Raw genomic sequence first — 26,547 nt, 5'->3', positions numbered from 1 at the left:
ACCTAGTTGATGCCAATGTTAATGCCGAGATAGCACAGCCACGCACTGATGAAGTCATTGTGCGTGATGTGAGACCACAATCCAGAGGCGAACACCCTGCCGAAAATGTTGAAACTTCTAGCCCATCACTAATTGCTGTACGCCCTTCAATTGAGGTTACTTACATCAGAGGATTATAAAACACCATAACGTAGTGCTCTTTGAAAATGTAAACGCAGATACTGACTGCTGAAAATAATAAACGCAGTTCTGGGTTGACTTTTCATTTTCGGCAGTAATATTTGCTTTTCATATTCGTATTAAAGTGTCATAAATAACACGGCTTTGTATCCGGTATTTTGGTATTTTTCTTCAAACTTTTTGTTCCAGTTTCTATTTATCACTTATGTGTCATTCCTGCTATAATCTCCTGCGAGATTGCCAGTATCGTTAAATAAAAAATAAATAAAAAAGAAAGAAGGAAATATCTGAAGTGGCTTCCTACGACCTTCGAATATACAGAACGCAATCAGAACTACCATCTGGTTGGTTAAAAATGGGCTCTACTGTGCCGTCCTGTTTGTTGGTTTCACACTCGTTTTCCGAGTCATCCATACTATAAGGAGAAGGGACAAAATCCCTCGTTCCTTCGATCATTTGCAAGCAGCTAACGGTATCCGCTTATTTATGATTTAACCAATGTTGCATCCAAAGGATTATGTTCAATTATTCTACTTAATTTTGTCTTGGCTTTCATTTATTTTCTTTCCTCGTACTTTTCTTCCTCGTTAGTTTGGAAATCTTTTAACAATGGCTGAAACAACTTAGAATAAATATCGATAGTTTTTTTAGTAAGAAGGACTGTGAACGATATCAGTTTCTCTTTTTCAGGTTCGTTCTCCAAGAGGACACCACTGCTGAAGGAATAGTCTCCAAGGTTTTTATTCCGTCCGTGAGTAGAGAGGATTCAGGCGTGTTTGCCTGCGAGGCTACCAACTCTTACGGGAAGAAAGATCGCACTATTCAGCTGATCGTACAAGGTGATTTATTGCCTATACTTCACATACTCTATACTGTTTTTGTAAAAATGTACGTACAACAGAAGTTTGTTTTTACAGCAGAAGTAACAGAAGTGTGGGTTTCTGAATACCAGTGATAAAAATTATCAGATACTCTTAAAATACTCCACAAGCCGAGCAAGCAGCCAACTAAGCTAGCCAAGTATCCAGCATTAGTTGCTATATTTTTTTTATTTTTTTTTTTCGTATAGGTCCACCAGAGACTCCGAGAGACATACGAATTGAGCAAGTCACAAGCCGGTCCGTCACATTATACTGGACTCAGCCTCATACGGGAAACAGCCCTATTCTAGGGTACACGTTACTGTACGTACCTGAAGCCGGTAAGCCACACCTTTAAAGCTTTTTTTGTTTCTTTTTCAACATATGCTCACAACTGCTTGCAATGCCATTCGTACAACTAAAGTTTGAAGATGCGCAAGTACCTTGCGATCTCAAGGGTCTATCGCAGCAATAATTTATGAAAGCGATAGGAAGGATCGAAGTAAAGGGCGCGACATTTTTGGGGTTAATTTCCTACGTTGCCAAAGTCGCAGGTCCGAAGTTTATTAATTCTAAGAGGTGTAATGGGGGATTAAGGCGTCCGCTTTTGCATCCGTTGCTTTGTGACGTTAAACACTTTCAACGAAACCAAACTAAAACCGAAAATAATTGCGATAGAGCGACAAAGAACAAGGTCAGGAAGACTGAAGGTAATTTTCATAGAAAACACGCGAGAAGTTCTTGATTAGTTAAACAAAACAATGGTGACACTCCCCTGAATAGATCCACTATCTTACGATAGGGTCAGAAGTACATGCACACCACAATTTAGACTTAATGAGAGTTTCATTAAGATAGTACTTCACACTCACGGTGGCATCCGAATAAATAACGCGATGGGGTCAAAGCATCCGATTATCCTTACTGCCTAAAAGGTCAGCATTCATTTTTATTAGCGATAAATTGCGAAAGGCAAAATGTACAATGTTACTGGTGTTACCAAAACACTTTCAAAAAAATAAGAAGCGTGATTATTAAACTAACCGTGGGAAACTCGCAGGTGTTTACATTTAATAACGGTGATATTCCAGAAGTGTACGGGGGGAGCTGGCTGGTATATTGAAACATAAATTTGCGCGATGGACAAGGCACAAGAGAGAAATGGACAGGATGAGCGCATACTTGCAACTAGTTTATTGAAGCAACGCCTCATACCTTCCTTAGCAACGATACGCATGCGTGGCAAGCATTCCATCGCACACACGAATAGTAATCACCTTATGAAACCAAGGAAGCTTAGTTTCTTTCTATACAAGTATGCGGAAAAACTCGCTAACACAAAAACGAGTTGGTGACGATCTTCAATGGTGGAGAAGGACGCAACACATCGCTGACTCGTTGCTTGTCAGCGCTGTGTAGCGTCCTTCTCTCTTGTCCCTTCCGTTGTGCTGTAACAATGAAATATCGCTAACAAACTATTTGAGGGGCTATAATTGTGAATGTGCGAAGCTTCATAAATTTCACGCAGCTTCTTTTTTTTGGCAACGCCGATTACCTTAGTTTTCCTGAAAAGTGGCGTGCACGTTTTATCGCAAGGTAGGCACTGCTTGAGCGAGTGCGACCCGCAGTGCGAGCGGAGGGAGTTACTGTTCTCCTGTAAACGCTTATCGATGCAACGTTCCGTCTACCTAACATGAATCCAATCACATCTGAGCGGTATTTGATAAGCCATTGCTCTTTTGCGCGACACTTACCCTGTTATGTGGCTGATACCGCAAGCAGCTTTCCTTCGGGTGTCTTCCTTGGTCAGTTAATTAATCTCAATCCGCAGAATAACCAGGAAGGGGTCGTTGAAAATTTTTAACTCCTTTTAAAACGATGGCGGCTAGCTTTAATTTTGCATCTGAACTCCCTACTTCCCGTTCTTAGATCTAAATGTTTTTATTTAATGAACTTCACCTGTATGAAGCGTGCATGTCAAGGACAAAAGCCTCGTTTGCCTTATTCCTGCCAGTCAAAACTAGTGAATAGAGGAATTGCGTCACCTCCCGTTAAGTAGTGTTCATACATAGTGCACACTAGTTTCTTCGCTTGAATAGCTTGAACCTAGTTACACGAGCGAAATATCTGTTAAGCATAGTTTAACTAGATTTAGAAAGGTTTTACATGGTTTTAGGGCTTGAATGAGGAGGACGGTCGGCCTGCTCTTAGATGCGATAGCACCTTTAATTTCGAAATTTTATTGCAACAACGATAAAAAGGCCTGTTCATCGGAAAAAAATCGGCGTTGTCGGTGATTTCGTCGGTGTCGTCGATGTCGTCAGCGTTGTGAGCGAAACATCACTAGCATGGCGCTGGAAGGTGGTAACTAGTAGATACAGATATGGCTTGGATGATCAGTGCTACTTAACAAGTCAACATGATATCAGATAATTGCGAGGAGGTGCCAACTCTGGTTGCTATTTTGAGATGAGAAGGTCGAATAAGGATCAACCATCCAGTGCTTTTTGATACCGAGTTACGCGCGCTACTCCTAGGCTACGCAAGCACGTTCTAACTGGCTTTGGTTAAAGGGGGCTTTATGTATCGGGTGGTAGCCTATGCTATCGCGTCATACCAATTCGCAGGCGGAGCTTGAGTATCCTCCACAATATTTCCTTTTTTTTTTTAGTTCGTATATTTTCAAAAGCTGGTTTTTGGGGAAAGAAAAGTGCCGCATATGCCCCTCTTTACTGTGAATACCTCCGCTTAATTAGATCAAGGACATTCGGACCCAGTGATTGGAAATTCAAAGTTGCACCCCGAATAGTAGAGCTCACGTTCTTAAAAAAAAACTTGAGTTTTAAGAAGCTTTGGATGTACACGGATAAGATTCCGAAAAGTGGGTTGGCGAACCTTCCGTACTTATATACAAACGTAACTTTACATCATAGGCTTTATAAGATGAACATGCTTCCTGTGTAGTGTGGAGTACTTCGCGCCCATGCGTATTCTTGTTAAGGAAAGTATGACGGGTTGCTTCAGTATACTAGTTAAAAGTCCTGTCCACTTCTCCCTTATGTCGTCTCCGTCGCGTTCTTCCATGTTTCATTATAACATTGACATTCATGACCGAACCTACACACCAGGGAAATAATTAGTTAAGGTCATCGTCCTAAGGGCCAGTGTCAAAAGGGTCAAAATTACACGATAAATCACGTCATCATTGCAGATAATGTTACGTGGGAAGCTGGTGGCGAGGTTGTGTTAACGAACGTAAAAACAGCGCTTAATTGTACACAAACCACACAGAAAGACGAACAGGATGGGCGCTGACTATGTTTATTGAAAGCCACATGTTGCAAATATACAGCCCGAAGAAGGTGAATTCATGCGCATGTCTTAAGACAGAAAACACACACACACACACACACACACACACACACACACACACACACACACACACACACACACACACACACACACACACACACACACACACACACACACACACACACACACACACACACACACACACACACACACACACACACACACACACACACACACACACACGCACGCACACGCACACACGCACGCACACACATACACACACGCATGCACGCACGCACACACACGCACACACATACACACACACGCATGCATGCACACACACACATACACACACAGACACACGCACACGCATGCACGCACGCACGCACGTACACAGACGAAACCTTCTCATAATCGCGTATTTTTTAGCAATCTGTGCTCACGGCCTCGTAAGGAGATAGAAGTGGTGCTGACGCACATGACCCCTCTCTCTTCGATAAAAAAGGCTTCTGCCAGTTCACGAGCTAATCTATCTTTACTTCTAGTTAGAATTTTAATCTCGCCCTGTCGTGGTTCACAGATTTTTTTTTTTATCAATGTAAGAGCGGTAATGGGTGGTTAGGCTTTTGAAGAGTAAATAATGAGGTGCGGTAACGAAAGCTTTGCAAACTCTAAAAATATGTTAGAGTATTTCTATTGGAAACTGTGTGGAACAAACGTTCGAAATATACAACTTGCGTTCAACATGAAAAGTATTTGCTTACTTCCTGCTGATATGATATGAAAAAAACATAACTTCAAAAAAGTCACGATGCAAAGAAAGAAACGTGTTCAAGACGCTTACATAAGACAGGTGCCAATGAAATGTGTCTTTAATTGGAACGTAAATAGGTGCATCCTGATATAAGAATAAGAATAACGTTTATTTAACATCTTGAGGATGTTGGGTGCGCCGGCAAAAAGCCAGTGGAAAGGCTTGACGAGGCCGACACACCCTACAGAGGCATTGCAGGGGTACAAGCATAATATCACTATTACAAACAAGAACAAACATAAAACAACCGATTTTTTATCATCTATACATTTGTTCAGAATATTTATTAATTGATGCGGGAGAGTGTAGCTCAGCATTCGGTAACCATAATTTGTTCGGATCTTAGGTACAAGCCATTTGGGTGTTGTTCGTTTAGTGTATATTGACTCTTTGCGTTGCAATCCTGACAGCTTTATCACCAGGCAGTTGTAATTGTGAACACCGATTTCATACCGCCGCAAGAGTAAAGTTTCGTATAATTGTGGCAAGCGGATAATTCGAAGTTCATTGAAAATTGGTTCAGTGCGTCCAAGTCGGGGAGAATTCATAACATTTCGAACGGCTTTCTTTTGAAGGAGGTATACGCGGTTAATATTAGTAAAAGTCGTGGTACCCCACACCAAAAAGCAATACTTAACATGTATTGTTTTTTTTTTTTTCAAATATTTTAATCGACGCAAGATACCGACAACCTTTGACAGCTTATTCACAACTATATCAACATGATCATTCAAACTCAAATTCTCCTTAAAAATAACGCCCAAGCTTTTTACCGCCGAGACCGTTTGTATGCGTGACGCACCGATCTTTAAACAGGGTGGTGGCATGGTTGTCAACTTGTTTCGAGTTCTGAACAGCACTGCTTTGGTTTTCAGTGTTTATGTTTAAAAGATTATTTGGACACCATTCTAGAAGCGACTGTAGGCATTTTGAGGCTTGTTTCTCAAGACCCACCAATTGGGCAGCTCTGAAAAATGAGCTGGTGTCGTCTGCATAAATCACAAAAGTTGGTAGATTACTGATACGGACAACGTCATTGACGTAAAGAAGAAACAGCAACGGTTCCAAGATACTACCTTGCGAAACACCAGAAACCATGTGCTTGACATCTGCTAAGTCATTATTTATTTTTACTTGTTGCGGTCGCGAACTTAAATAGGACTATAATATATGATGAAACTGTCCGCGGAAACCGCAGTGTTCGAGTTTAGCCAGCATTATTTTGTGATTGATGCAATCGAATGCTTTTGGAAAATCAACGAATATTCCAAGAATTAGAAGTGTGTGCTCAAAAGACTCTGAAATTAGCTTTTTTTGTGTTAGCAATGTAGTTTCTGCTGCAAAATTTTTTTCTAAAACCATGCTGACTGGGCTTTATTATGTTGTATTTGTCAAAAAATGTAATATCTGTGTGAGCAAGATCTCTTCAAAACACTTTGAGAAAGCAGGTAAAATAGATATGGGACGGTAATTTGACACATTATTCCGGTCTCCACCTTTGTGAATGACTGTGACTTTGGCAAACTGCATTCCTTCGGGGAATACTGCATGTTCAATACAGCAGTTAAAATATATTCCAACACTGAACTGATTACATCAGCTAAATGTTTGACTGGGCAAGTTTTGAGGTCATCGATATCAGGCGACTTGCTGTTTCGTAAAGCCAGGATACAATTTTCGATTTCGTTAGCACTGGTTGGAGACAAGAATTCACTGGAAACAACCCGCGAGTCAAGGCACTTCACGTTATTAGAACTGTTATTCCCGAAAACTGCCTGAGACACAAAGTAATTACTGAACTCATCAGCTGGTTGTTTCCCCCTCACTCCAATTGTTCACCAACATTTGAAGTGCACTAGTAGCAGTTGTAACTGGATTTAAAATTCGGTTTATGTTTTGTCACACAAGATCGCTCCTTTTTAATAAATCTTGGTTGAATAGTTTTTCCATGTATTCTTTTTTCGCCTGACGAAGAAGAGACATACCTTTGTTCTGGCATGCTTTAAAATGCACAAGATCATCCAATGGCCTGGTTAGGATAAAGCGATTGTACAGGTCTCACTTTTGTTTTTATCATTTTGAGGCATTCGGCAGTTATCCATGGTTTGCGAGCTCTGCGGGGTTTTTTGGATGTTGCAAGAGAACAGCATTGTTCGTAAATAGGTTTAAATATGGCAATAAAAGTATTGTAAGCCTCTTCTGGGTCCTTTTTGTTTCGCACAATATTCCAGTTAACATTTGATAATGCTGCCCTAAAGTGACCCATTGTGTCATGATTAATACTTCGAAAGGTGGTAAATGGGAACATAGAAGTTTTAGGACAGGAGACACTCTAACTAAGCATATATATTGGAAGATGGTCACTTATGTGGCCATTTATTACTTCAGAAGTTAGACCATCAGCTGCGGAGTTATTAAAAAAAACATCGATTGCTGTCGCTGCTTGTAATAGCGTAGGGACATTTGTGACTTTAATAAAGCCGTTGCACTGCAGTATTGACTCTACATCTAGTTTATCAGCTTAATGTGAACGAAAATCTATGTTTATGTCGCCTCCCAAGAAACCGTTAAAATTGATATGCAACGAAGCCGCCTCCTCTCTACCTTCGAGTCACTTGGGATGCAGCAAGACCACCAAGTACTTACAAATATTTACCGTAAAGTCAACGAACAGCACGTAGTTAAGCTTTCCTTTAATTTTATATTATTACCACCAATGACTCATCAGGTAGAAACTTACAGCCTTTGAATCAGAGAGGTAGTCGCCTATTCCCACCAGAATGTCTTCAGTGCCATCTGGGCTCCTCACGAACCTGCGGTATGAGTTAATCGTGCTGAGAAAAACTCAGAGGGACCATGTTTTCACCTACCCTACTATCGACCAGCAATGAATCTTGGGCATGGCAAAGGTGCTCCGTTTTTGGCATTGGTCAGGAAACATCACGTTGCAACATCAAGATAACTAACCTCTTTGCGCATTACAGCAAAGAGGCTTGACTTTTCTGGCTCTTTTTTTTTTTGCTTCACAGTACACAAACTTTGGCCTTACATTTATTGTGACTCGGTGCTGACGGCAAAACATGAACTAACAGCTTTTAAAGTATTCAATAACTATTGGCAAAATATAAAACCGCGCACATTGAGCTCCTTTCAAGGTGAGAGCAGGCTGCGTGGCAATCTAAACACCATTCACGCTCTCTATAAAATGAATAATTTTAGTAAACACTAGATTAATCCATACATCTTGCATAACAAAGAAATAGTCGAAGTCAGGCTTCTAGCCTCAATTTTGTGGCCGCAACAATCCTTTGACGTCCAGATATGGCGTGTTGCAATAACAACAGTGAGAGCCTATCGCTCCTATAGGCATAACTGACGGCAAGTTGACATGTTTTATTCTCCAAGACAAGGTAACGTCGGCGCCAATGAGCATGCGTACCGGGACGCCCAGCAACCGCGCCACACTGACCGGCTTGGTACCCGGCACGTCCTACATTCTTCGAATTGTGGCCGAAAACGCTGTTGGAAAATCTGGGCCCAGCGAGGAGGTGCGGGTGTCCACTGACGAAGAAGGTATGGACCACAAAATCTACCCTGAAAGCTGCTTTCTATTACCGAAGTAAAAATTTTATAGACCATATGAATTTTCGCTGAAAATAAAAGAAAACCGCATGTTCAGCAAGGCTGCTTTGCAGTGTGCGGTTGCCTTCCTGACAAGTACCAGGTTTTTCAGTTCCATTATGTATATATCTTTTCAGAATTGCCCACTCATGTTATCTGTAATTTCGAAACGTGTTAGCTCAGCTTCTACACGCTAGGTGTTCGGACCCTGCTGGCATAACACATTTGGAAGTTGGTTTGGCAGGGTGGTGTAAACAATTCCTCAGTTAAAAATTCCTCAAAAACATTTTGTATTTGACAACCATGGCTAAAATCACTGCTTTCCACCTATCAGTGTTGCTGTATTAATGTCTTCCTTCTATTTATCTTCCTGAAGCGTTCCTCCTCCCTTTGGTTCTCTATATAAAATTCACAAATCTCGTAAAAGTCCCAACATTTCATTCCCGTAGCCGTTGCTGTGGTGGAGGGATTAGGTCGCTCGACTGCTGAAACTAAGCTCGCGGGATCCCGCATTTCAGTGGAGGCGATAGCAAGGCGCCCGTGTGCTGTGCGATGTCTGTGCACGTTAAACAACCAAGGTGGTCAAAATTTCCGTTGCTCTCCACTACGGCGTCTCTCATAGCCTAAGGCCACTACAGAACGTTAAACTCCACAAACCAAAACAATTTTCCTGTCCTCATTTCTTCCAGCCCATTAGCTCATTAGTTCTTCCTTCCAAGAAGCGTTAAGCGAGTTGTCAGGACCTATCCCTGCGGTGCGACTACAAAAAGTATATCTATATATCTTTTTTTTTTTTTCGAAAGAGTGGCCAGGTGCATGTCGACTGCGAAAGGCTTCGGGTTAGGGCGTGCAAAGTACAGGGTTGTTCACACTTGTAGTGAACATGCGTGGAGGTCACTGCTCTCTCCAAGCACAATTGTGTGAGGCGCATCGAATAAAAGTGGCCCGGAGGTAGTTGGGTCTTCGCATGCATTGCTGTCTTTTCGCTTCGATGCGCAGTCGCGTGAGACGCACTACGGTGCTCCAAAAAGAGCTAGCGGCCACGTGATCGCGTATTCACGCTTAGAGGGCACGACCCAATACATAATGCAAAACAAATATGATATTGCGCTGACTCTAACGCCTGTTTTTTTATAAACAGCTTTTCACATGCTTTGTTACCACTACATTTATCGTCACCAACCTGACAAAACGTGCAAGACAAGTTTGTCGGCTGTTCTCTTTTTCAGATAGACTGATTTACTTTTTTTTCTTATAGTTATCTCGTGTTGTAATATTTTATTGCTAATGCTGCCTGCCTTGATGCATTTGTTTTGTCTTCACTTCGCCTGTACCTCTTTTTATCTTTTTGTCAAGCTTTTTTGCGGGAAGCCCGGAATTGTTCCTAATCCGTGGACTGTTGTGGAAGTCATCCTTTCCTTATTTTTCCGACAGCTTCTCATCTGAAGCATGTTCACAACAGTGATAACAATAACTGATCGTATAAGAACCATTACACCGCCGCATTTCCTTAGCAATCAGTTTATGACGAGTGCTCGCCGACGTTGAATGTAAGACATTGATTGTGTCTGTTTGATTTCAGCTCCATCCGGTTCTCCTTATGAAGTAAGAGTTACAGCGACAAGCTCCAAAACGATCCACGTGCGATGGAAGGTGAGATAGAACGACAAATGATTGTGTTTGATTCGATGTAGAACCGTTCTAATTTTTCATCATGCTTCTATAGCAAACATCCTAGTAGGACACATTGCTCTCATCATACTCTGTTCAAGCACCGACCACTCTTATTCCTCTTTCAAAAATCTTCATAGGAGTATATGGGCAGTCTTTATATTGTGTGTAGAAACAACAAACCCTATAAGCTGAAAGCCAACGCGCGTCTTCTTGTCCTTTCACTCCTTGTTAGCCCGTCACAAGCGGGGATCGATCTCTACCACTGTGACAGTGTTTTGACGGTAGCAAAACGCACGAAAACTCGTGCGCTGAAGAACCTGGGTTCTTTGAAGAATCCCATGTGGCGAAATCTAATCCGGAGCGCACAGCTTCCATTAATTCGCTCGTCATATAGCCAACACAGTTGCAGTAACACGTATAAATTGGGCAAAAACCTATTCGAAATAATCCGGATGTTTCTTTTCAATTAATTACTTCTTTACCAACAACCCCTTTTGCACTTCCTATCCATCCCTAAGATTTCACAGAAGGTCAAGAATGCGCATTAAAATTGTGGTAATATAGCACCTTCTTTGCATTTCCTTTTACATTTCGCTTCCTTCTCTCCCCGTCGACCTCTTGAAAAAGAAAGGCATGTCTTCAATGCGCAAAGCTGTTCGCTGTGTGCCCCAAGCCCCTGCCGCCAGCCTGGTGACAGGTGGCAAGAGCCGCCTGTCATTTACCACGGTTGGTGCAAAGAAGAGCCACGCATTACCAGTAGCAAAATGCGGAGAGAGAGAAAGCGGCAGAGACGAAAGACTCGCATATAACGAATACCTTTCTTTTGTGTTCTGCTCTGCATTTCTGCAGATAAGCGGAGTCGGAAAGGCGTATGCGTCCACATTTTCTCATCGTCAATCACTCTGGCAGCCCCAACTTCGGAACACACGATCGTCATCACATTGCTATGCTGTTCACGCGTGTAACGGCGTTTTGTGAAACGGCGTGTTCTTTTACTCCACCAGCCTCCACTGCAGGCTACCTACCACGGGAAACTCAAGGGCTTCCATGTCGGCTATAGGCCTATCAACACGCGTGAAACGTTCCAGTTCCAGACAGTGAAACTGGACGACGGCGAAGACGGCGCGAGCACCGAGAAGAAAGAAAATGAGTACGAGATTCGTGGCCTGCGAAGGCACACGCAGTATGCGGTGGTGGTGCAGGCCTTCAACAACAAGGGCGCAGGTCCGCTGTCGGAGGAGGCGACGGTCCAAACCCTCGAATTCGGTGAGTGTGATGACGGGAGTATAACAATGGAAAGCAAAACCTATAGAGTTTCTGTGAAGTTGCACCCACTGCACCGCATATCGCTTTGCGGCCAACAACGACAGTAAAAGCTGCATATTCCGCCTCTCACGGCGGAGACATTTAAGTAGGAGCTGCAGAACAATATTGTCGTAATATATGTCATCGTTTAAAAATGAGTGCTACGTGATCAGGCATCCCTGTCGACCGCAACTCAGCCCGAAGGAATTCTGAGAATTTAACGATTATGACTTGCCCCTCCGGCGGACTTGGTGCAACGAGATGATTGAGGGTGCTAGATTGCTAGAGCATTTGTTGGTGTGACCTCAAAATGGTCGTCATAGCGTTGGCTTCAAGTTCTGAATACATCATAGCCGAATATTTCTAGGCAGTGTGTGTAACGGTGGGCGTCAGACTTGTAGCTATTATAAATATATGTATTACTTTTCCTTCCATTTAGGGCAACAATAGTACAGCGAAATTATTTTCCAGTACACGTTAAAGAACCCCAGGTATTGGAAATTTCCGGAGCCCTCCACTGCGGCGCCTCCATAGCCTGAGCCAGTTTGGGAGTTAAATCTCACAAAACAAAACAAACCGAAATTAATTTTTGTCAGCTTTGGCTAAGTCACTGCAAGCGCGTACAAGAAATCGTGTCGCACCTCGACGCAATTCACGCACGACGAAGTCGACACGGCCACCATCTTCATTACTTTTTTTTTTTTGTCCAAACCGTGGCATGCATAGAGACCAGGATCTGCCGCTCACGTCGTGCTGAAGGCTTAAGCGTGAGCAGCTCTTGTTTGCTTGTGGCAAGCGCTTTGTTTTCCCAGGTCATGAAAAGGCCTCTCAAGCGTAGAAGGAAAGGTTTTCAGTTTTCTTCGCGTTCATTTTTGAACTGCGTTAATGTGTGCGTGCATTACCGGCGCTGAACGGTTCTTACAATTTTCGCAGATCCTCCACCAGCGCCTCAACTGTTCGTCACCTCAAAGTCGTCCTCGACGTTAGAACTGGAATGGAAGTTTACTGAAGCTAGCGAAGCTCCAATTACAGGTTAGAACCATATTGATGTGATTGGTAGTCTGTGCATGAGCAAGAATAAACATGGGAATGTACCACCTGTCCCAAGTGAAAGTAAACAGAGTTTTAAAAGAATATGGTGTCCCTAAGTCCAGTGCAACTAACTGAGAGGTGCTGAGAAAATACTGCAGACTAAGATAGTTTGCAGTATTTTTGTTCTCTAGCTTTATTATAAGTAAAGACTAATTAACCAACTTTTTAAGTATTGGCTTCAGTAACAAAATGCAAATGCAGAGATTGTAGACAGCTTTGATAAATGGGTAGCATGCGTTCTTTCCACCAAGCTACTTTTCACCAAGTACTAATAATTGCTTTCCAACGAAAGCTGTCACATAACCAATAGCTAACTTAAGTCACTAGCCCAATGTGCGCACAAAACTTCATCGAAGGGAGCGCTCCAGCGTGAAGCGCACCTTGTTGTCTAAAACACGAATGAGTACCTTAAGCTTTTGATTGCCCGAGTGATGTTTTAGTGCCAGTACGATAACATCTTTGCGTAAAGGGTAGCTTGATGGAAACACAGCATAGCTAGAAGTTATTCGAGAATGTACAACGTTTGTGTTGACGCTTTCTTTTTCATGTTAAAAATTCAGCTAATACGTTTTCAGTAGTCAGCATTGGCAAACGAAATAATTGTCCAAACTAGACCAGGCGACTCAACATCCCCCAGTTGGTTTCAACAAGACACCATCTTGGAAACTGGCTACATGTAGCTGTGACGCCTGGTTTGCATGTGTGTGTGTGTGTGTGTGTGTGTGTGTGTGTGTGTGTGTGTGTGTGTGTGTGTGTGTGTGTGTGTGTGTGTGTGTGTGTGTGTGTGTGTGTGTGTGTGTGTGTGTGTGTGTGTGTGTGTGTGTGTGTGTGTGTGTGTGTGTGTGTGTGTGTGTGTGTGTGTGTGTGTGTGTGTGTGTGTGTGTGTGTGTGTGTGTGTGTGTGTGTGTGTGTGTGTGTGTGTGTGTGTGTGTGTGTGTGTGTGTGTGTGTGTGTGTGTGTGTGTGTGTGTGTGTGTGTGTGTGTGTGTGTGTGTGTGTGTGTGTGTGTGTGTGTGTGTGTGTGTGTGTGTGTGTGTGTGTGTGTGTGTGTGTGTGTGTGTGTGTGTGTGTGTGTGTGTGTGTGTGTGTGTGTGTGTGTGTGTGTGTGTGTGTGTGTGTGTGTGTGTGTGTTCGTGCGTGTGTGTGTGTGTGTTCGTGCGTTTGTGCCTCTCACGGTTCTTACTCTTGTATTTTTCATTAAAGCTCCTATATTAATTTGCAATTTTATCTGGCACGCCCACCTTGGGTATGACGGAATATTGTCCTTGTCAAAGGTCAAGTCCCTATCTAACATATATTGACGTCGGATTGTTCTAGGCAAGCTGCTGCAGAACTGAAATAGGCTTTTTTCTCTTTTGTGCTAAAATGCGTAAGAAAGTTAAGCCAAAATGTTTCGCAATGCTGATAGTGAACGTTTACAGGGCTGCACTTAAATCAGCTTATGCGCAGAAATGCGAAGGCACTGCGAGTTTCGTGCCTAATTGCTTTGTGAGTTCAGCGTTTCCTTTCTTAGTAGTGTTGCTTTGCTTCACTTATTGGAGAAATTCGGATGAAATCAAATTTCGGGAGTCATGGGACCAAATTTTGAGGATGACGCACCGAAATTTTTAAACCGCCATTGAATTAGGCATACTCACATTAGGTTAGGCACTTATTTGGGGTAAATTAGGACAAAATCGAATATCAGGAGCAAAGGGGAAGAAATTTGGGGGATGGCCTACCTGGATCTGAAAGTCACCATTGAGTTGACCATACTCAAACTAGGTTACACACCACTTTGGTCAAATTCTGACGAAGTCAGATTTTGAGGGTCCCGGGATTACAAATTTTGGTTGTGGCCCCCGTAAGTTTAGAAGTCAGGACTGAATTGGCCATGCTAGTTCGGTTAAACTTCGAGTTTGATCAAATTGGTGACGAGTTCGAATTTTACGGATCCAGGGAGCCAAATTTTGGGATCATCAATGATGTGGCCTTAGTGGGTGGTTTAATTTAGATATTAATTTTAGTTCAATTCTGATGAGGTCAAATATTGGGGGTTCAGTGGGTCAAATATTGGGGATGGGCCATCCAAATACAGAGGTAGCCATCGATTTGGCCATAATCGAATTAGATCAGATACGTTCTAGTGACGCCACTCATGTGAAAAATACCGTTCAACCGATGATGGACAATTCGTGCGGACATTTCTGTGTACAGGCTATGTATAGGCCACTCACGAGCCATGATGTGCTTTCACATGAAAAATGATGCATTGGGCAGCCGTCGAGGTCAGATTGGCAGCGGTTTTCATCCCCGGTCTATTCAAGCACGACTCGGAACATTCCAGATAATATCGTTACACTGTCACGCGAGCTGTACAAACCATCATAAAATAGACTGACGGAGATACTGAAACCGTCCGCGTGCCATTCATTCTGGTCTGCAAAATACGCAGGAGATAACCTGTCCAGAATTTTGAACTAGTAACGATATTTCCATGTTCAGCGACTTCAGACAAGGAAGCGGTTCAGAACGTAAATTTTCGCGACTTTTTTTCCCAATACCGACCTTTGTATGCGAAATGTGGAAAGCAAGGAAAGAAACTTGAGCGCGAATGGCGGCAAGTTCTACGAGAGCTGCAAGAGGGAATGAAAGACACTATGTTGGCAAATGGGCGGGGATGTGAATCGGAGAACAAATGAGGATTGATTATATTCGAGCTGACATACGTTGAGAGAAGTTTGAAATGGTACGCCGTGTGTTACGCAGAACGATCAGTGGCTGTTTAATAAATAAAATGGCGAGTATCAAGAGAATGAAAGCTTATTCGACGGTGGCACAGAACGTATCCAAACGTTTAGGTTATCTATCGCAGCTGGTTGTTCCCGACTAGACAAGACAGGATGACGTAGTAATTTTCCTTTTTGAGCCCACCATGTAAATGACGATGACAATAATGGTAGGTATAAGGTAATGACGACGAGAAATAGAGACATCAGGTGCCGCTTATAATACCAGTGTGCGCGTGTTGTGCGAAATGTGATGCTACTGGCGCCAAGTTGCCCGTAAAACTGCTTCTTACATCTTAACTTTCATATTTGGCGCAGCGCTTCGAGATGTTTGTGTTGCGCGCCGCCCCGGTCTGTTTCAGGATACGTCATTCATTACAAAAGTGAATACGGCGAGTGGCAGGAGACCCAGGTGAACTCCAAGCTAAGCAAGCACCTGCTCACAAACCTGATATGCGGAAACAACTATCAGATCACAATCACTGCCTTCAACTCGGCTGGAAGAGGAGCCCCCAGTGAAACAGTCAGCGCCGAGACCACAGGAAGAGGTGAGACCAACAGCACTTTTTCACGAAATTATTTTTTGCCACCACGGTTCTTGTACTACGTACGGCATTTTTGCCGAGGGAGTGTTCATTGAGACACCTATTCATAAACAAAACTGAGCGATGAGGTCGTCCCTTGCCCCAAGCACGAAGTCAGTACCGGTGGTGAAAGGCTCGCTTAATATCACACGAAGTAAACATTTGCGATTGTTGCATAAACGTTTCGATCCCTTTTTGAAGGAAGCCGCCTTTTTTGTGCACTAACTTCGTGAACATGCGGCATGAGGCACCTTAAATATTTTCATTGATGCTGCCAGATGCATACGAATTCCTCACATTATTGCGGAAACGTATTTTACCCAATTAGCTAAAAGAACAGCGGTAGAAGTTACTGCCACCAGAGGTACGAATTACCTACCGGACAAACAATCCATGAGCAAACCATTGCGACAAAACAGCCTAAATTTTTGTGGTTGTACTGTTGCCGTGCCGTCTAATGAAACACTTCAGAAATTTTCTATTAAGTTAGTGAAAGTTGTTTAGTATATTTGTGCAGACATACTCATAGTTATCATAAGCCTCTCATTTTATAGTTATCACAATAAATATTGCATTTAATTTTTTTTAATTTCTGCGAAGTAGTGTCTATGGTAACGAATATTATGTTCACTACTTTAAGCGCTATGTCCATTACTACTGCGCAGTCTTTTAAGCCTTTTATATTCGGTAGAGAAATATCATAGCATTGCTCGCCTTTGTTGAAGCGGCGGAGGAGCGGTTTCTACTCGAGTTCAGTCAGCACCAACCTCAAACTACCACGCTTTGGGGAAGCAGGTTAGACTTGATTTTACGCAGAGCCTCGGCAGATACAGAGCACGTCGTGGAAACCAAGTCTCACTACTACACTGATCATCGCAGTGTCATCATTGGTATAAAGAATAAAAGCCTAATCGTTACCTGAACAGTTTCTCTAGTCCATACAATAGAACTAAACTAAACGCTTAACCGCGAGCTACAACCACAAGCGTAGCCATGCAGCTGTTGCTTTCAAAACTCAGTTAAGGTTAACCAGAGCTAAACCATAGCCAACTTTTATCAAAGTCCCCCGTCACGACAGCCAGCTCCTTTTCACTTCGGCTAGGCATTCCGGGAGCCAGAACGTCCAACGCAGTGTCAACGCTGGCATGGTAGATATATACACCCCAGTGACTACGACTACCGTCTCGCACAGTTTTATACAGCGACGGGAGCGGCGTCGACGGCGTCGCCACCTGTTGGAGCGCGTTCAGTTGAACGCATCAAAGATCACCGGCGTTTTAGTTAGATAAAGGCGTTTGTGAGGACATTTAAGCTCCGTCTTTAAGGGTATAACGCGATAGCGTAGGATTCCAGCCCACATATAAAGCCCCGCTTTAAACAAGCCGTATGAACGTGCTTTAGTGGCCTATCGGGGTAACGTGGATACCACGGAATAAACGTGAATAAAGAAAGGTGTTAGACCAGGAGACACGATCTCCCCAGTACTATTCACAGCTTGCTTAGAAGTATTCAGAAACTTGGATGGGAGCAGTCAGGGAAAAGAGTAGATGGAGAATACCTCAGTAATCTGCGATTTGCTGATGACATTGCCTTGCTAGGTAACTCAGGGGATGAATTGCAAAGAATGGTTGATGACCTAGACAGGAAAAGTAAAAAGGTAGCCTTGAAAATCAATATGCAGAAGACTAAGGTAATGTCCAAAAGCTTAGGAGAAAAACAGCAGTTTACATTAGGTAGCAAAACACTGGAAGTAGTGGGCGAATATGTCTATTTAGGATAGGTAGTAACCGCAGATCCAGACCGGTTTCGTTGCGCCTGCCCTTTGTGCCTACGGCATACGATCATACGCGACGAGCCGAGCTGGCTGGCGTAGTTTTGCTTTCGCAACAATATATTAGCGATTAAAATTCATGTTGGTGCTCTAACGTCTAATCTCATTCAAACCAAAGCGCCAGAAATCTACAACAAAACGGCTTCGGAATACCCCCACGCATGAAAATGTATCACGCGATGAGACTTCATATGTTGATTGCTGGAAAAAGACAGCGAGTGATTCCTGAACTAGACAGAAAAATGAGGCAGCTGGAACCGAAAATCACATATGTACGTTCGTGACCACGCGGCTTGCGCAAATGCACGTGCATTTAATTGTCACCCATGTCGCAAGTGCTCCCGCAACGTCACGGGGGAAGCAAGCAAAAGCACAGGTCTACCTGTTTCTTACCATAAATCAGCGGTATACACACCGTGGCGGGAGCTTTACATAAGTTTCCAAAGAATGTCACAATGCCGGAAACAACCGGGTACTGAAACCAGGTGGTCTTAGTTTTAAGGGCGAATCGAAGGCTCTTTTGGGAACTCGAGCTTTGTGTGAATACGCAAAATCATTAATCATATGCAATCCTTTCCGGCAAGCTTCAGAACAGTCTTGTGGTCTCTTTCAAGGCTAGCATAATACACTGATTATGACGGTTGTTAAATACGGAAGGCAGATGCTATATACGCTCAGCGGCAGTTAAATTGTTTTTTTTTTTTTTTCTGTGCAGCTTTCTCATTAAATTCGTTCAGCAGCTTGAGTTGTAGGAGTTTGCTATCATCCAACCATTTTACATGTTGTAATTATTATGGTTTTATTATTCTGACTGCGATTCATTGCAAAAACGACTGGGCAAAAACGTTATTGCTTAAAATCGGCTACACAATTTCCAAGAAATCCCAGCTACCCAGAAAATCACTGGCTTAACTGGTAGGTATATATGCCTGTGTGAAGGAATACAAATCCCAGGATGATTCTTTGTTATTTTCTTGTTAGATATAAGCTAAACAGGTTATTGTGTATCAGCGCGTGACTCCATAATATATATCATGTTAAAAGAGATACAAAATAAGTGTGGGGATGTGTGAGATTATGTACGTAGCCAAGTAAAGTTTTCTTAAAGGCGGAAAACCTGAACGTTTAAATTTTCATTGTAATTCTCAAGAGCTAGACAAACGTGGCCTACCTTTTACCACAAGGGTCAGTCAGCTTCAAGAAAGATACATTTCAAATTTTTCAATCACCTAATGCACCGAGAACCTCGTTTTGTCTGTCAGATGTAACCGTGAATTAACAAAAAGGCAGTATTAAATATTAAAACTGTCGTCGTAGGAGGCGAACTTGAAACGCTACCAAGAAAAGGCACAATTCTGCAGGGCACAGACTCTGTATCACACAAACATTAAAATAATTGCCCGAAAGAATGCTGAAACAACGAAACTTTTTAGGGTAATAAACGAAACGCATTCACTTTTTCTCAAAATAATAAAGGTACACTTGAAGAAAATAAAGTTGGCCTGTGTCAATAGTGTCACGTGGTAGGGACAAGGCCACAGGCACAAAAGAAACGACAGTCATAATAACACTGAAGTCAACTTTTCATTGGGGCTGACTTGAGCCCGCAAAAGAACTGAGAAACTCCGCGGCGGCGATAGCAGCAAATGTATTCGTCGGTCGTCGAACAAAGAGTGTCCGTTTCACTCGTCAGCATTCAGTCTAAAAGCGGCGCAGAAACACATCTAGATAAAACCGCGAACGAGACTAGCATAAGAACATTGTAGAAATACAAGCGCATGGCTGGAATTTTTTGGGTGCATCTCGACTCACCTGCCACATTCGTACGCTAGAATCAGAGTGATAAGGGCGTTTGCCGACTGCTGCTGAAAAAGAACAAATAAACATTTGAATGGTTCGCGGCAATAGACTGCAGCGGTTTAACGACACATTGACTACCCTAACCGAAATCGAAGATTTTGTACGGCTGTAAAAAAATACAGATGTTGTCATTACCGACCAATTTGACCAGTGAAAATCGCTGAACAGACACTGTATTTCAGTGCAGACCCCAGATGCAATATTACGATGCCATCGACTTCAAAACGTCATAGACAATTCTTTCTTGTTGTGGGCATCATGTTTTTTCAACTGAGTGGCGAGAAAATTTCTTGATTGAATTTTCTCGGGAATAAGTGCTTCTTACACTGCCACAGAAACGTTTAAATGTCCAGAATGAGCTTAAAAATAAATAACTGCGGAGACAAACAATTGTTTGGAGTTGTCGTTGGGTTCTCTTTATAAAAACATGAAGCATTTCGCCGTTAGCGACATGGCATTATTGACATTGTATCCCTGCATAAAGCATACATTATGCCTTGTACTGTATTTCGGTTAGCGATATGTCTGGATAACATGAAGTTTATCCAAAGCTTTCTTAATCAGTGTCTTATTCAAGCGCCGATTCCTTTTATTAAACAAACACCGGATGCGCACAGGACGTATCGAAGGTTCACTATATGTTACTCGATATCAAAATCACGTGCAAGTCGATCTGAACTTATTACACCGTAGTTTCAATCGCATAGTGTATCATGCAAGCTCTCCTAGTAGAATGATCAAACGTAAATGATGAAATATCGTCAGCAAGTACTCATTTTGTAATAATTAGCATAGTTTCAGCAAATTCTTTTTTGTGGACTAAATTTGTTCAAGATTAATAAATCTTAAGTTCGGCATACATGCTTCGTCTATTACTGGCACGGTATTCATCGATTTATGAAAGGCTACGTATTGAGGTCCTCATAACCATTTGTCATTCAGGCTTATAAACCTTAACATAAACTATTAGGATTTGGCCCAGATTCCCAACTTTCTACAACAGTCAAGGATTGGTTTATGTCTACGACTGTTTAAGGCGATCATGTGATAATGACAATTCATACCCGCAAGCCACGTGGCTCAGTGATGGGCCAAATTTAGTCTTTCACGTAGATTAACTTTATAAGCCGTGATGTACAGTTTGCTGTCTGGCTACGCGCAAGGGGGGCGCTTTGTTCGTGGGATATTGGAGTTACTACGGCTTGTAATCTGGCTTTAATGAACTGTCAACATAGGGCAGACTGTTATTTTAAAGAAGACACAAAAATTTTAATGAATGCATTTACAGAGACAAAAGACATTAATTACGACTATTCATGAGATAAATTCACACTCGTCTGATGACATTAACAGAGGCTATGTGGAGCTTAATGTACCCAGCCGTCGACTTATCATCCACTCTGAAATGACACCGAAACGCTCACCACAGCTGGGCATCAAAGGTGCTTTGGTCCATAACTCAGCATTTGCATTTCGTTAATTATTTCGCAGTGCTTTACTCGCGTGACCTTACTGCGCATCAAATGAAAATACTGTGCACGGCCATAAAACTTGCACCAGACAAAGTAAAGTGTATTCAAAACAACGCACTTCAATTCATTTCAAGGCATCACTCGCCAAAACCACCGGGCTTAAAGCGCCGCTATTTTTAACGTCCGTCCAAGGGCGCAAACTACTATAACTTCGAATTTGGCATACTTTACCACTCGGGAATGTCGTTCAGTGCTTCCCATATCAAAACGAACCCATTGAGTTTCTCTAGAACTAGATCATCCTTTTAGGCTCCAGCCTATTTTCGAACGAACTAGGTGGCGTTTTATTTAGACATTTTTTTTTTTCCTTGCTATCAATCATTGGGCTTAACTTCTACTGCACGTTGCATTTTAAAGCGATCCTGGTGAAAATATTTATGCTGAAATGAATGAGAAAACATACATTTTTTTGTTCACATTGACGGCGCAGTCATTTCTTGTGTCAATGTTTATCTTCGGAAAATAATTAGAGTGCGCGTGAGGAATGCCATGCACGCCTTGCAATTGCAGCTCCCGGCCCACAAACAACGTTCATACGTAGCAGAAAAAGAACAGCGCGCCATAGTCTTCTTTATACTTACGGGCTGAAACAACACAGCCGCTAATAACTGTGGTCTTCGCTGACGCCGGGAACGCTCGGTCGATTTGAATTTCACGAACTGTGTGCGCTATCAGGCACAGCACTGGCATTTGGAAGAGCCTGGAATCGAAGAATAAGGCAACAATTCCGTGCCGAAACGCTGTTTCCGACTGAAGTGTAATGAGCAGAAAGGAGAAATACTTTTATGCTGCCATTACAAAACTGTTAAATACGACGTGCGCTTCCGAATTAAAAGACACAGATGCTGTAGCAATAATCGGCAAATTCGGTCACTCGGGATGCTTTGTAAGCGGCGCATCTTAGCAAAGTGTATGCGCATCAAATTGGTCCATGCACTATGGCCAGTACTCCAAAACATCCCTACCGAATAGAAACTAGAGTAGTTCCAAAACCAGCGGATGCCTTGGGCACCAAAAGAACAATCCTATACTGCCGGTTTGTTTCGTGCTTTTAAGTGTTTTTAAAGCTTATGCGCTGGTTAGGCTTTTTTTTTCTGACATTAGCTGACAGAAGCAAAGACTGTGAATTACTCCTATGGTACAGTTACATACGGTAGCACGAATTTCAAAGAATTTAGTTCTTGGAAATTGTCACTATGCTGCGACATGCGAACAAATAATCAGCAGAAATAAAATTTGTTTTAATTTTTTTAATACTCATCAACATCAGCAGGACTACATCTACTGCAGGGTGTAGGCCTCTCCCGTATTCCCATAATTAACACGGTCTTGTGCTAACTGCATCCACTTGATCCCGGCGAACTACTTAACCTCATCCACCTGCCTAAGTTTCTGCCGCCCCCAGCTACGATTTCCTTCCTTTGGTATCAATTTGTTGGAATCGAATTTGAATGGTCATATGCTGCTTATTTATTGGATTTCTTTGAAACGAATTTTGAATGCTACTCGCTTATCGGTTTTTCCCTGAAACGCATAAACATTCGTCCCGGCTCGACATAAACCGCGCGATAATACAAGTACCCTAAACCTTTGTGATAGCGTAAATGCTTAAATGCAACAATGCGGTAGAGCACGTCATGTGTTGCAGTGTCTGTTAGGCGTTGTATAAATTCAGGTGTTGCAATTCGTTTTAGCCGCCATGTGCAAGGTTGAATCGCAGTTCTGCGCTTAACCCATGCTCAGATTAGAGATCAGAACAGAATTGTAGTTGGAGTGACGCAGTAGTGCACATCATGTGTTACAGTGTCTGTTAGGCGCTCATAAATTCATTATTAAATGCAACAAGGCTCCCGTTGTCATTCATTCGAGCCTCCGCAATGTCTTCCTGCTCCCCAGGTCCGGTTCCGCCTCAGGACAAGACGTCTGCCGTCCTGGCGGCCAACTCGACCTGCATTTCAGTAAACCTGGACGGCTGGAGTGACGGCGGCTGCCCCATCACATTCTTCGTGCTCCAGTACAAGCCGCACATGCAGCAGGACTGGATCCTGCTCTCCAATAACATCCAGATGGCACAGTCACCCGTCACACTGCCAGACCTGGCACCGGGTACCTGGTACGACATCATGGTGTCCGCCTACAACGACGCTGGCGCCACCGAAGTCGAGTACCGCATTGCAACACTCACACTTAGCGGTGGTGAGTCGTGTTCTTAATCAACGGCTCCGTTGCGTGCAGTGTTTGTCAAAAGTTTTCAGGCTGCCTCATTGCTAGGACAGCATTGCTGTGGGTCTTAATCAAAAGTCTAACGCACTCACTGGTCTAGGGGTCCAGATGGGGAGTTTTTACCTTCCAACATTTTCATGCACTGGGGGTGCTAGCTAGTTCGAGTCAACGGTCAAGAAGCAACCACTGCGATCGGTACAAAGTCTCTACTGGTGTTTAGTTTCCACTGGTGGCCTGTCCGCGGAGCCAGAGATTCTTAACATCCTCTACTGCGTCACACATCTGACCGCCGCCTTGGTCACTTGCCACGCAGCCAGTGGCGACCGAGGGTCAGGGTTTGGTTGGTGTGTTCATATAAGACGTTGTGGCAAACTACAATGCCAGGATTTCGAAATTCTGTTCTTTTGGCAGGGTACGATGTTGGCCTTGGTCCTCGGAATCAGGCGGCCCCGCAGAGCTGATTACTCAATTCCACAAATATTCAGAAACTTTTCCGTATACCTGTTGAGAATAATGGCACCGGAAATCGAGCAGCTGTCCTGTTGCATGCAAGGAGGACACTCTGCCTCTTATTCCTTGCGAAGGCCTTTGTATCGCTTAACGCTAAAATTTGATCAATTGAGGCAATCCTAGCAGTACTCCTTGAGATGTTGCGGGCATTAAAAGGGGTGTCAGAGATTAGTGGGCTTAGGAGGACAAGTAGAGATTTACAGTGCTAAATGGCAGAAACGCACTATGCCAACAGTGTTGAGCGGATCGACGAGAACTACGTGTGGAATTATTTAACAATTATAATCTAGCTTGCGCATAAAGACAAGTCTAGATTTCAGACCGTTTTAATTGCGATATAGTGCGATACAGCTATGCGCATGCTAATGGGAAGCGCCTCAGCTACCGATGCCTAGAGAGACTTTTCTTTCACAATACTTACTGCGCTCACGCCGAGTAGTAAAGCTTCCATAGAAGACGAATGTGGTGCTTTCTAACGCGATAACGCGTTCAGCACAAAATTCGCCGTTTCCGTTGTCGGCGTCGGCGTTGTGGGCAAAACATCAAGAGCATGACTCTGGAAGGTGGTAGGTGGTAGCTGGCATAGCCGTGCACTGACTGGCCGTAGGGTAGCCTGAAGTTACATTTGGCAAGACCGGCCAACTTGGATCTTTCTGTTTGTGTGAAAGGGTGATATCAGAATCAGCCTGCCAGGATCGTTGCACTCACATTACACCTAGGCTATCGTGTCTCAGCCTTTAAAACGGAGTTCAAGCGTCCCCCTTAATTTTTAAGTAATTGAGGCTACAGCAAAATATTTAAGATACATTTGTGAACACATTAATAGAAATGGTCTAAGTTTTCGAATCAGTATGAAAAGTTTTCTTCTGGCATTTCTCCTGCGCTCACAATGAGTAAATAAGGGTGCATCCCTAAATAATTGGTATTCAACTGTACATCATTTTAAGATGCTTTTATGAAAACATATTGACAAAAATTATCTAAGCTTCAAAATGCGTAGTAAATTTTGCTTCTGACTATCAGTGCTGATTTCGCAACGAGTAATTAGGGCTGCCATGAAAACTACAGTGATATGCATTTTAAGAGCGTTAGCTCTTAATGCTTACATTTGCCGGTTCCCCGTCCGTTTCTTAATCGCTCTTAGATTCAAGATGGCGGCCAAGTCACGTGAATATACATCACGTGAATATACATAGAGCATTGCAAATAATTTCTTAGCTACCACGTGACTACCCATACTATAGAGTCCACCATCTGGTCCACCACGTGTGACGTCATGATTCCTCATGGTGATACAGTAGCTTAATATATGACAGAGGCAGTATAAAATGCCAGAAAGAAGTTATCATTAGTAATTTCGCCCGAAAAAATTTATGATCATGAACACCTCCCCCCCTCCCCCTTCCTAAGGGAACCGGTAATAGACATGTAAGAGCCTGAATGCTGAGACCTAGGGACAAATTTTAAAACGCCCCTTCCCTTACTAAGGATGCCTTAAGAGCGGTCCGCCTTCCTTCGGGTAATTTTTAAACATATCTTACTAAGGAGTGCTTAGTGAGACCTCCTTTCGAGAGTCCTTTCTTTGAACTAGTAGAAAGACTACCTTCATGCTTCCTTACCTTGCTCTGCGTGCTTCGCTGCAGAAACTATTTCTTTCCGCTTGAGCAGTAGGGCACCTCAAGCGGTTTAAACGACGCCCAGTTCTCAGCGGTAAAGCGAGCGGAACGAACAGTCACTGCTGCCCAATGCAAAGCCGCGGCAGTCTGAAAAGTTGCACATCGCCTAAGCAACAATGTTTTCCTGCCAAGTCTTCTAGAAAATTGAAATAATCCATTCAAAGCGCAAAACGAACGCATGTAGGAGTGTACCTCGGGAAAAATACACTGCAATCATAAATGTTTACCTGCTTTCTTTTTCTAATTTATATCGGTATAATTCGAACATTACGCCCTAATTCACCACAACAGAGGCGTACAAGCAGCTACTTGAGAGTACCTCTTTACCCAAAGAGCGGCTAAGCGCATTTCGGGGAATAGATGGCTCTCTTCAACACTTCCTTTAGTTGAGGAGGTAAGGAGGGCTCCTCGTGTGAGGCAAGAAAACCGGTTAAGCTAAGGAGCGTTCTGAAATTTGCCCTTAATTAAGAATAATAGACTTCATGTTGAGAGCTCACTGTCATCTTATAGGATGTAGGCGTACTCATCATGCTGAGATGTACTGACAATAAGATGGACAGGTCTCAAATTAGCCTAGATTTTACCACGAAACGAATGAAACTAATTAGAAAGAACCCCATTAAAGAGTTAGTCGTAAGAGAGAAAGTCGAGGAATTCAAGGTAACTATCCAGAACAGATATTCTGCTTCAACCCAGGACGACAGAT

General features: G+C 43.0%; 1 protein-coding gene across 1 annotated transcript in view; it reads left to right on the top strand.

Moving 5' to 3' along the window:
* Window positions 1-26,547, top strand: part of LOC146193960 (cell adhesion molecule Dscam1-like) — a 570,478-nt gene that overhangs the window by 511,402 nt on the left and 32,529 nt on the right. Inside the window, exons 13-20 of the mRNA XM_084600659.1 lie at window positions 871-1,019; window positions 1,250-1,381; window positions 8,572-8,739; window positions 10,370-10,440; window positions 11,466-11,727; window positions 12,700-12,798; window positions 15,988-16,173; window positions 23,329-23,628. Of these exons, the coding sequence (XP_084456785.1) occupies window positions 871-1,019; window positions 1,250-1,381; window positions 8,572-8,739; window positions 10,370-10,440; window positions 11,466-11,727; window positions 12,700-12,798; window positions 15,988-16,173; window positions 23,329-23,628 (1,367 nt within the window). The remainder of the gene's footprint in view (window positions 1-870; window positions 1,020-1,249; window positions 1,382-8,571; window positions 8,740-10,369; window positions 10,441-11,465; window positions 11,728-12,699; window positions 12,799-15,987; window positions 16,174-23,328; window positions 23,629-26,547) is intronic.

The sequence above is a fragment of the Amblyomma maculatum genome, chromosome 4, assembly GCF_055883805.1.
Source record: "Amblyomma maculatum isolate TAMU_Amacu chromosome 4, ASM5588380v1, whole genome shotgun sequence".
Taxonomy (NCBI): Eukaryota; Metazoa; Arthropoda; class Arachnida; order Ixodida; family Ixodidae; genus Amblyomma; species Amblyomma maculatum.
The sequence above is the reverse complement of the archived record's forward strand: the minus strand, read 5'-3'. Positions and strand labels throughout refer to the sequence as shown.